We start from the raw sequence: 12066 nt of genomic DNA on the forward strand, positions 1-12066 counted from the left end.
TTACGATATTTTGGATTATGTTGAAGTGAAGATAAAAGATTCGTATTACATCATAATCACGAGGTTAAATTGAAGAAAAACAAACATTTTCCCCTTTATCAAAGTGACTGAAATGTTTATGTTTATAATACAACAATAATATTCTGATTATTTATCTAGCAGTGAGAACTATCTTAGAACATAAGTGTTAATTCGGATTATATTAGAATATATTAAATTTGGAAGCTAAAATTACCTAAGTGGTTTTGTGAATGTTTTGAATTAGTGAAAGATATATTTCATGAAGTTGTTACACCACCTAGAAGATAAATAAAATTCAGGTGGCGCTGGGTAGATATATGCATCATTTCATAATTTTGAGCAATATTGTAGTCAGAGGTTAGGTAAGGATGGGAATTGTCTCGATAAGGCGGCGAAAATTTGTCGATTGAAGTAGTTGGGACACATAATACTTTTAATCCCCTACTCTCCAACTAAACGCGCAATGTAGATTGATGTAAGAATGAACGTGAAGAAAATTAGAGGTGGCTAAGCGAATACGTTGTGCCAGTTCATAAAGTCAATGACAGTTGAACTAACCCCTATTGATAGACACAGTGTTTGGACAGTGTCCATGATATAATTCAGACTAGCGATTGGAGATATTGGGTAACAGACTGGTCGCAATGGCGTAGATGCATTCATCTATTGTCTTCTTTTAGATCCTAAGTTTCTAAATGATCTTGAACATTATTGTTCAATTTGTTCTTTCTTCTTAGATCACACTGTCTATACGTAAACGTTCTTTGTCATTGTTACTGTTACTAATTTTAGTTCTCTGGAATTTATTTTAGGAACTTCGTCTCATTGAGCTGATGTGGAACATCAATTTGAACAGACGCACATATATGCCTGGTCGTACGTCGCTTATAACTGACCGATTGCTTAAAGTTATCACACCTGAAGCTTTCGCAATTCAACACGAACATTGAGAAAAAAATTAAAATCTCTTAACTTAACACTGTATTCGAGTTAGAGCATCGCTTGGTACTCATCCGCTTTTGTTAGATTATAATTTTACTTCTGAACTAGAATCTGAAGTTTATTATCTTCAGTTTGGTGTTTGGATGACAGCTTGTTAATCTCAAGCATTGGATTTGGTCACTCATGGGATATACAATAAAGACTGTTTCAAAACTTCCATCCTCAATAAATTATTTATTAATGATGTCTTGTTTTCGATGGTCACTCAACTGATCTATATTTGCGATTAAAATTATTTTCGGAAAAACAAATTTGTAAAATTTACTCGAATTTATTCTAAAATGAAACTCCATTTTGTTAACATAGTGCTTATCTCTTGAAGCCTATCACAAATGAAACTGAATATGGAATGTTCATATCAGTTGATCACTATTTAACATGTATAATTGAATGTATTCAGAATGAGGTGATTGAAGGATAATCAAATATATCATCTCCTACCATATACCATGACATTTTCTAACAATCCTTCGATTTTACAAACTTAAATAGAGCAATACTACATTCCCTTTGAAAACCTGATAGCTTATTATAAATTGTTCATGTAGAATTCGTAGGGATTATACATCAAGATGGTAATTTTTGGAATAATTCTGAATTAAAAAATCAAGTTAAATTATGTGTAGAACTCATAGTTTACATAAACTCACAAGTATAATTTTGGACAATATGAATTTTAGAAAGAAAAATAATCGATTTCTACTATCATGAATAGCAAAATGAACAACAAGAAAAGCAAAAATCTATGGTAACAACTGATTTAAGCAACCGAAATAAAAAAAAATCACAGAAACAATGATAGATTATAGAATAAGTAGTATTCCGGCAGCAATCCTTCCAATTCACATATTTGAATTTTTTGTATAAAATGAAAATACACATACATTCTGCTACTCAGAAACGTATGATTGATCAAAGACACATAGTATCACACTTATTAATTCCGGTTATTTTTTGAAAATAGAGTTTGCGCTTACATCTTCATTTTAATATCACTTATGTTTCTGTACTTTTTTTTATTCATGTTTTGCCTTAATCTTATTTTTTGTGTTATATCTCGTTTTTATACTATATTTAATCTCATTCTTCGTAACTAATTAGGTGAGAAAATATTCCTTTAAGGTTCACTAGTTTCATTCGTTCTATTATTCTATTATTAATATCAAACAATCTGCACTCTTATTTACAATGACATAAATTTATATAAACAAACAAAATAACAAAAATTTTTTCATTTTGTAGTTGTATCTTTGACCTCGTGTCTCTTAAATGTTCTACATTTTTCAGTCAATCTGCTGATATGTTTATTAATCTATTTTACCAATTACTGTGACTTATACCTACTGAAGTTCATACACTATACACTCATGCAAAAACACATCAGAAATATTCATCATACCATTTATTCATTACAAATATGATTGTGTTGTTACCGCTAGATTTCTCCTCATTGAAGCGTTTAGTTTAGTTCCTAATTGTGATCATGAATTTACTTATTAAAATCGCTATGTTTAAAGTATTTTGCAAGTGATAACAAGCATCAATTTCATTTATCTCTCATAAATATGTCAAAAATCAAGTTAAGTGAGGTTTCTATAGAGTAGATATAAGTTCTTCCGATGTCTAGATAATCAACTTGACATACAATTCTTACAAGCTCCATTCTCACTTATTCTGATAACTTTACAATCAATATTTCATTATCAATAGGCACTTCTATGTTTGCCTGTTTTTTTAAAGATCTCTTAACTTTCCAATCTAAAAATTGCATTATAATAAACACAGATGAGTTAGTTTACGAGACGTTAGCTTCCTTTGTCATACAACAGTTAACTGGAGTTAAGGTTATGTAAATCTGAAGAACATACAGAGTTTTGAAATCTTGATGTAGATATATTTACTCTATGTTAAGCATATGAATGTAGAAATAGGTACCGACATCCAACTGCAGTTATACTTGTCGCAAATATCAGAAACTTGATTTTTCGGATTAGAAAGAATGTATAAATAATAGGTAGTTGAGTACCTATACCAAGCCACCAGCTATGGAAACAGCGTGTGATGGCATAGCTAAATATTAGAAAAGGTCTAATACAGCCTAAGCAAGACAGCACTAGTTCAAAAAACATTAGATATTGGCGCGAGTTATTTTTTTAGACATACTGAATTAAATATTAAATTCATTGATATATTTACAATTTATTATTAAGGTTCTAATTAGAAAAAATCAGTCATCGTTGCACATAATTGTCTTCATTCAAATCGTTCACTTTACTGTTTGTCCATGCTTTCTTCGCTTGATTTTATTAATTTCTTCTCAATGTGTATACAATGTCGAGACACTACCATCATCAGCATTACTGATTTTACAAATGACGTAAAGTGCTCAGTATTTCAAGTTTATACGTATTTATTCTAGGTATTTTGTTGTTGATTGCTGATAAACTAACTTCCTTATTACAATTTTTGAAACTGACATAGACTGGAATCAATTAGATAAATTTAGCTTAGCAGTAGGTAGATATTTACTAGTCAACTGATAATGTTCACTGGCTAATAAGAATATAAATGTATTTAAATTAAATATTCTCATCGAGATCTTTGGTTGAGATCATGGATCGACCAATGTTAGACCAATATTGAAAACCTGGAAGTACTGGAAGGCCATCCCATCCTAGTGTATGACTCCTCAATATTGCGCATCCACGGTCCTATGAGCGGGATTCGAATCAAGGATCTTTGGTCTCGCTCGCGAACGCTTAACTTGTAGACCCCTGAGCCATCATCCAACGTTATAAATGTCTAACGTCAATCAATCCACGACCTGATACTGATAACTAAGTATTCTGTTATAAATTGAGATAATCTGATCAAGAAACTACGTTAACCTGAGTGAAATCGTATTAGACTAAAATTTTATCAACTTTTTATGAATTTACTTTCTAACTTCAGAACATTTTTTATGTATAACGTTAATTAACAATAAGTGATTCTATATTCCATTACAATGAATAATTAAACTATTATTAATTTGTGATCATGTATCATACTAGTTGTTCCTGACGCTGGTCAGTATTATGAAAAGCAAAGATGAAAAATTCCTTAGTATTATGTATGAATATTTAATGAACAATTCCATAATAACATTACTCACTTTATACTTTATTGGCAGTATGGAAACTACATTCAATTAGTCTGGAAGTAAATTAATCTATTATTTTCAGAATAGAGGTTTGTGGAGATTGTAGTAATTTTGTTGGTTGAATTCATGAATCGATCTAAGCTAGAGTCATAGATACGGAATCGTGGAGGTGCACTGCTGAGGAGTACATTACTAGGACGAAACGGCCATTCAGTGCTTCCAGGTTTTCAATGATTCAACCATTAAAATTATAATCTACGATTTGCCAAATTGTACATTATCCATAAAGTTATAGCAACCATCTTACATACGATTTCGATTATGGTTGATTTTGGTTAAGCCCTTTTTATTAACTACTTACCACACAATGTTATTTGGACAGTAACAATTCGCATAATTCTTTTCACCCTTATGATCATTAGAGCACATGACAGATTCTAGGCAAAACATGATTGCTTACATATCATTCGATGACTCGTCTTCCTCCCATACATGTATGTACTCAAATCCTATTATTAGCTTTTGCTTTATCTTGCTGCACCCTTATACAGCTTGACTATAAATTTGCCTATGTAATTGCTCGCGCTTGCTTACTCATACCTACTCATGTGTTTGTAGCTTTGTAACCTGCGTCATTTGATAATAAACTGTAGTTTCAGTTTTTCTTTGCCTTCTGATTTCATGCACCATTAAGATTTGTATTATAACAGTTATCGAGGCGAAAGATTAGCAGAGTATTTCACTACAAATTTGTCTAGTTCTTTTGATACCTCATATGAAAAGAAATCAGTTTATTATGTTTATTTATTTCATAGGTAAATAACTAATGTTTTAGTATGAGAAAGGGTTTTGTGGATATTATAGTAATTTTAATATTTGAGATCATGACTCAATTGAAGCTAGACCATCATGGAAAACTTGGAAGCACGGGATGGCCCGTCTTAGGTTTGAATCTCGGGAGGCGGGATCGTGAATGATCACTACTGAGGGATCCCATAATAGGACAAAACGGCCGTCAAGTGCTCCCAGGTTTTCCCTGGTGATCTAGCTTCAAATGATTATTGATCTCAAATATTAAAATTAATGTTTTAGTATATTGTAACAACTAAATAATCCATAACTGATCTACATTATACATCTATAAACAAAATTATTATTCACTTGTTGTTAGTTTCTTTGTTTTAAATGAAAAGTAAGCCAATTAACAAGAACACAATGTATAATACATTTCTTTTTGTATACTGTTTATTATAATCAATCAGACTAGAATGATAAGAGATTTCATCAATTCACTTATTGCAAGTATCATTATTATTATTACTGAACATAGATACTTAAGTTTCTGCATAGTATTCTAGCAAAATCATTTTATAAGCAAAAAAAAAGGTTTTTTTTGTGTGTATATTCTCAATAAAATTAATATTAATAAAGAAAACGTTTGACTTGTTGATAAATATGATTCCTCCAAAATTCTTCTTTTTGTTGTCGATTTAATGATTGAAAATTTTCAGCTGGTTCTAAATTATCTAAAAATCCACTAATATAAATACGATGAAATAATGTATATAATTCACTCCATGCACCTAATGGCATACCCAATAAAAATAATTCCATTTCTTTGCCTGATTTAACACCTTCCATTAATTTAATTAAATTTTTTAATTGTGTCTCATTTAATTTTGCTGCTCTTGCATAATCCGATACTGTTTTGCTTTCTAATTAACAATTCATAATATAAAAAATAAAAAAATAAAAGACAAATGAAAGTCATTGGACAATTAAATAAATAAATAAATAAACAAGGTTGCTATGCAATTGATGATTGAATGTGGATGTTTTATCACGTAGTTATAAGAACAAGTTTAAAATGGTTGAAAAACAAAAAATCACTTAACGACTGTGATTTCATTTATTCCCAACTACAACCATCATTTGCTGTTAAGCTAGAAGAAAAACTTTTTCTTTCTTCATATAAAAACTTTCATTATTCATTTAGTGTTCGAAAATGAAATACTTAAAGCTTATTAATTCAATCCATGATAAATCTCCATTAAATCCAATTGACTAATTTCACAAGTCTATAAGTTTCACTTTTCATTTAATTTTTAAGCATTTTTTTCTAGTTTGTAATAAGTGGTGTATTTACATTAAACATCGGAAATGACACTTGCATAAAAAAGCGTTTAACATTATACTTTATTCGTATAATAAAGTGTCAAAAAGGTGTGGTATACTTCCGTTAATAACAATGACACTTTCTACAAACCCAATTAATATATTTCAACCGAATGTTTTTTCACAATAACTTACACCAATCGTATTTATTGAAGAAGTTAATCATTCAATAAAGAGTTATTTCAAGATCGTTTTTGGTTTTTGATTGATGAAAAAGAATGATTGTTTTGAATACAGCAATAATTAAAAGTACCAGTTTTTTTGGACAGAAATAAATAAATACTCTAACAGAATATTTTGAACTATCCTACCATAACGACTGCTGGGATCAAGTATAAATATCGTTTTGATAGGAAGTAATCCTTTTTAACTCTACATGAAGTATATTTGTAAATTTTGACTTTTAACCACACAAAAATTTCTTCGAACATATTTTGCCACCCTATATGTTTGCACTAGTGCATTAGAATAAACCTTTGCTATCTTCGTTAATTATTTTAATTGTTTGTTTGTTCAATCATCCTTTTTAGCTGTTGAGGAGAGCATCTTAAAAATGTAATAAATTAAAGTAATCAGTTACACTGAAAAGAAAATTTTTGTTTCATCAAAATTCAGTTGTACTGAATGTCAGAAATATATGTGAAGTGACTGACTTCTATAAGTGAATGCACTTTACTCCAATAAATTCAGTGTACGTCTTAAAATGTTAATAGATAGTTACAACGGACTGTATTAAGTTAATAAACTAGTCAATATAATGAAGTTACTGCTGAATTAGATTTTTATTTCAACCAGTCCTTTATTCAACTAAAAACTATTGGTTTTGTCATTTTATAATCATCGTAAATTACGTATTGCCATATTACATAAAAATACTTATTCAGTTAAATACATAATTCATTAAATGCTCTACTCATTTGTTTTCCAATTGTATTGAAGGCTTTCCAGTTATATATGAAGATAAAAATAAGCCTTTAGTTCTTTTCACAAAAGACTACCATTCAGTTTTTTGAATAAATATGTTTTGTAACAGCTTGCATAAACATGATTTTCTGGATTTGGACAACCTATTTGCAAGGAACTACTCTTTCTGTCATCAGGTTTGTATGAATTATGAATTTCTATTTACTGAATTCCCATGTTTCAATAAACTAATTTCCAAAGTAGATATTATCTCGTTCCAATTTCTTAAATACGAACAAATATTACTTTCCTTTAATGCACAGGTTTTCATTTACCTCCATCAATACCTATCTAAGAAACATTCGATGAAAAAATGTTAAACAATTAAGCGAGGCCATAAATTATGGACGAATCAACCAGGTATAAGATAACAGGTATCGGATTTTGGCGCGAAATTCACTCATCTATTTCTTTAAATAGAGTTTTGGGATTATAGTTGATATCAGTTCGCGATGAAAACCCTAAATATAATTCCTAGGCTAAACTTTCATTTGCAAATCATAATTCTAATTCCCCACACTGGTTTATAACCCTTATTTGATCCTAGTTATTAGGTGGATACTTTCAAGGTCAGTTAAGCGTCACCCAAAAGTCGTCCATAAATTATAGTCTCACCAACAATTACTTATATTAAAAGTTGCAAATGTTCCCTACTTTCATTTTCGTTATCATATTTTGAAATATTCTGTAAAAAATAAAAATATGAACAAATAACAAACTAACATTGTTATAATGCTTCATTTTGTATAGTCACTATAATGTTATTTTTCCAACTCTATTGCTTTCTCTTTTTTTCTTGCATATTTCACTCTAAAAATCTCAACTGTAATAATACATACTGGTTCTACTTATATTGTTACAACTAAGTAGTATATAAAATTATAGAATTATTAACTGGCGACAATTAAATATAAATATCTAGATTTTTTAAAATTTCATTTTAATGTATGGAAATGTTGTATATAGAATGATTTAAATTTATATAATGCAATTAAAATTTCTTAATTATGTTAATTATGTTACATTTATTAAAACACTATTCTATTTAATTCATTAAGTAGTCAAGAATGAGTAGACTTTTTAGAGAGTTGAATAAAATGTAAAATTATTTGAATTCAATTGTACCCACATGTGAAACATAATTTTTAGTGTAGTGAATAAAAGTATACGTTTATAAGAGATAGAGTGAACATTGAAAATAGATGATAGATTAAGCAATGATGGATAATGTCTAGCAGTGGAATCCAGGACGCGCGTTTCGTCCTATTCGGGACTCGTCAGCCGGATGTACCTACATCTCGGAGTTGATTTTCACTCTGGGACTCAAACCCAGTATCTTTCGCTTCAAACGCCATCGCGTTTTCCACTCAGATACTGAGTCCTGATAGCTACTTGCCTGTGAGATGGAGTGAAGTTTGAATTCACTTCAAACAAGTAATACTAGACGATAAATTAGTTTAATTTTGCGTTAGTAGTTCAAGTTTATAAAATATTTTCAAGAGGAAAAAGTTATTTACGTTTTTCGTTTCTTCCTTTTATATTTTGATTGGAGATGAAATGAAATGTGGATAGTCAATCTCTAAGTTATTCGTACTACATAATTTGCAGTCATTTGGATGAAGTAATTTAAGAGTTAAGTTTCTTTATAAGTTGTATTTAATTATTAGGAACATTTTACACTTTTTGTAAACATGTTATTATTAGTATCATAAGGTTTATTGATGGCGTCTACATTCTCAGTTTGAAACACCAGTTGATTTAAGCTACACCACCATTGAATACCTGCAAGCACAGAACGGTCGTTTCGTCCTAGTATGGGACTCTGTAGCAGTGCACATCCACGATCCGGCACGCGGGATTCAATGCCAGCACTCTCGGTCTCTTGCACGAACTCTCTAGACCATCGAGCCGGCAGTCAGCGGTGTCGATGTCTAACTTTAATCAATCCTTGATCTTCGTCAACCCTTCATCCAGTCTCTGAAGTAGATAACTATCTGGCGCCTGACTCGAATTAAACTCCACTGGTCACGGCTTCTTGCTAGGACTGTAGGAGTTACATCTCGAAGCTAACCACTAGTGAGCACATGATTGTTATCATTATGAAGGATTTGTAAGGTTTGTAGTATTTTCACAGTTGTAATTACGGGTCAATCTGAGGTAGACCACCACTCAAAACCTGGAAGCACTGATGAGATGTCCCATACTAGGACGAAATAGCCGTCCAGTGTTCTAACTGACAAGATGATACATGCAACTGTTCGACTTCAATGTGTGTATGTGTTGGTATTTTACTTATATCCCAAAAAAATATTGTATTCTCATAGTATAATTGTAATGAATAAATAGTACAGTTAAGCATTTTTTTTCTTAAATTTTTTACTTACTATAATTTCCATTCAAGAGTGTGTACATTATAAAAAGAAGTACAACTTCTTCTTCAAAATAATCAAAGTCATCATTAAAGTAAGATATTTTAGCATTCTTTTAAAAGAGAATATATTCATTATGTAGCACTGGGATTTATAAATTCACTGATTTTTCATAATAAAAACTTTCGTCCAAATTAGAGCGAATAGTTTCACAGTATTTGGGCGCCAAGTTGATGTAAGACATAAGGTAAGAATAATATTTTCGTAAACAGAACATATAATCATCTTTATACATCTAGAAATGTAATCTGTACAAATACAATTACCATATCTCATTTATAAGCATTATTATTCATACAGAGAAGTTTGATTAGTATTTCTCTATCTTAATCAGTCAATCAACTATAATCTTAATTCATAATGAATTATAAAAAAAATGCAAAATAATCTTATTTGATTTATGATAATAAAAATTAATTAGAAACAATCAGTAACAGGATTAGTTCAGGAAAGAAAAACAGTTTCTAGAATCAAGATAGAAACGAGACTAAATAATAATGAGAAATAGAAATACATATAAATTCAAAGAAAGAATAATTATCATTATCAGTCAAATAGAAATAATCATTTTCTATTATTTTCCTTAAGTTAGTTACTATTCATTTCATTAGCCAAACTAATGTCTAATGTTTAGATAGGAAAAATATTTGCTTTCTATTTTTACTATGATCAGTGATTGTCTGGTTAATAAATAGAATAAATGAATAATTAATGAAAGATTATAAAGTTCTATTGATAAACTATGGTGAATCGAATCCGGCTGTGTCTGATTTTGTAAACATTTAGAGGAGATACTAAACGATTTGATAACCCATCATAGAGTATTTATGACTCAAAATGTTCATACAAAAAGATTACGATAAGACTTCAGAACTGTGAATCGTTCTATTGAAGGGAGATAAACTTTGTCCTATAAAAGTTTTCAGTCATTGTTAGCCTCTGAAATTTTTATCTGGATAGATATCATTTTTAATAAGACGTATAATCTAAAAGAGAAACTGCTCTAAATGAAATTTATATTTTCATGTTACTATGGAAAATTTGTCATATCTATGGTTAACTGGTTGAAACTCAAGTGCATTGTGCATCAAGTCAATGTGACTCAATACAAACCATTGAACGTTTACAAAACTGTTTAAATAAATAATTTACGTGTCAGTTCTATATTTACAGAGTTTTTTTTAGAATCAACTAGAGCTTCTTTTAAATAGCAGCTTTTTTCCCAAATATGTTATCAGTTTTTTACTGAGACTGTAAAATGCCAGCTTTGAGAGAATTTTACAATATGTCTTCTTCAAAAAGGCATTATTATATTCATCAGTCTTACATTGTTACACACTACAATGACTGACGTCATTCTTTAAAATAATGTGTTTATTAGTAAACTGATTTTTCAAAGTTGCAGAAATGTTCTCATAATAAATGATCATAGGAACTAAGGGATATTTCCTTCTTCCATTAGTAATTTCCTAAAATAAAAATAGACAACTAATACAAAAATATGCAGGTTTGTACTGTTTATTTTGTAATGTTACGACACAAGTTGATTTACGATAGTAAAATGATGTATGATTTATATCCTAAGACCTGACATATTTTTCAATAAAGTAAATCAAGAATGTACTTATGCCATTTGAAGAAAAAACTGAAATTAGGTAGGAAATGATGGGTTTTTAATAAATGAAATAAAACACACCTTCAGATAACTCTTCTTAAAGATTTCTTACAATTATTTGTTCATGAAAAAGAGTTGCTGAATTGGATGATAAAAGTATTTATCTTGATCTCAACTGCAAAGAGGGTTTAGGAGATCAGGTCAAAATTTTGAAAATGCTAAAAATCTACACTAAACATTATTGATTGATGTTAAAAACTAATCAAATTAAACAAGAATGACATGATAGTGAAGATCTACCATATTTGAGTAATAGATATGACTACAAACAATTCGATTTTGAATTCTAACACAATTCGTTTTTTGGCATAACCCTATGAACTTAAAATAAACATATCCAATCAAATAAAATCTCTTACCAACAAGTTTGGCAGCTAATTCTTCTGGCGTTCCATATCCTAAAAACTTTGGTACTAGCCAGTTTTGGTAACGATGTATAAATCCAGCTAAATGTTCTTGTGCTGGTCTTAACTCTATCAGAAAGTAAATGATAAAAATTTATAAAAAATTAATCCTAGAAAACTGTGGTGTTGGCCAATGAAATATATTTTTGAAGATATACGGTTGTTTATACTGAATAGTGAATAAAAACCATCAGTTTGAAAATTATTCTCTAAATAACTTGTTTCACTGATACGAATTATTCTAGATAATTGTAT

At 29.7% G+C, this 12066-nt stretch overlaps 1 protein-coding gene across 1 annotated transcript in view; it reads right to left on the bottom strand.

Moving 5' to 3' along the window:
- Positions 1–5368: 5368 nt before the first annotated feature.
- Smp_121660 (hypothetical protein) overlaps positions 5369–12066 on the bottom strand; it is a 44875-nt gene continuing 38177 nt past the window's right edge. Inside the window, exons 4-5 of the mRNA XM_018799553.1 lie at positions 11767–11880; positions 5369–5880 (exon numbers count right to left, since the gene is read on the bottom strand). Coding sequence (XP_018646583.1) covers positions 5588–5880; positions 11767–11880 — 407 coding nt within the window. The 3' untranslated portion in view covers positions 5369–5587. The remainder of the gene's footprint in view (positions 5881–11766; positions 11881–12066) is intronic.

This window comes from Schistosoma mansoni, assembly GCF_000237925.1.
Source record: "Schistosoma mansoni, WGS project CABG00000000 data, supercontig 0144, strain Puerto Rico, whole genome shotgun sequence".
Taxonomy (NCBI): domain Eukaryota; kingdom Metazoa; phylum Platyhelminthes; class Trematoda; order Strigeidida; family Schistosomatidae; genus Schistosoma; species Schistosoma mansoni.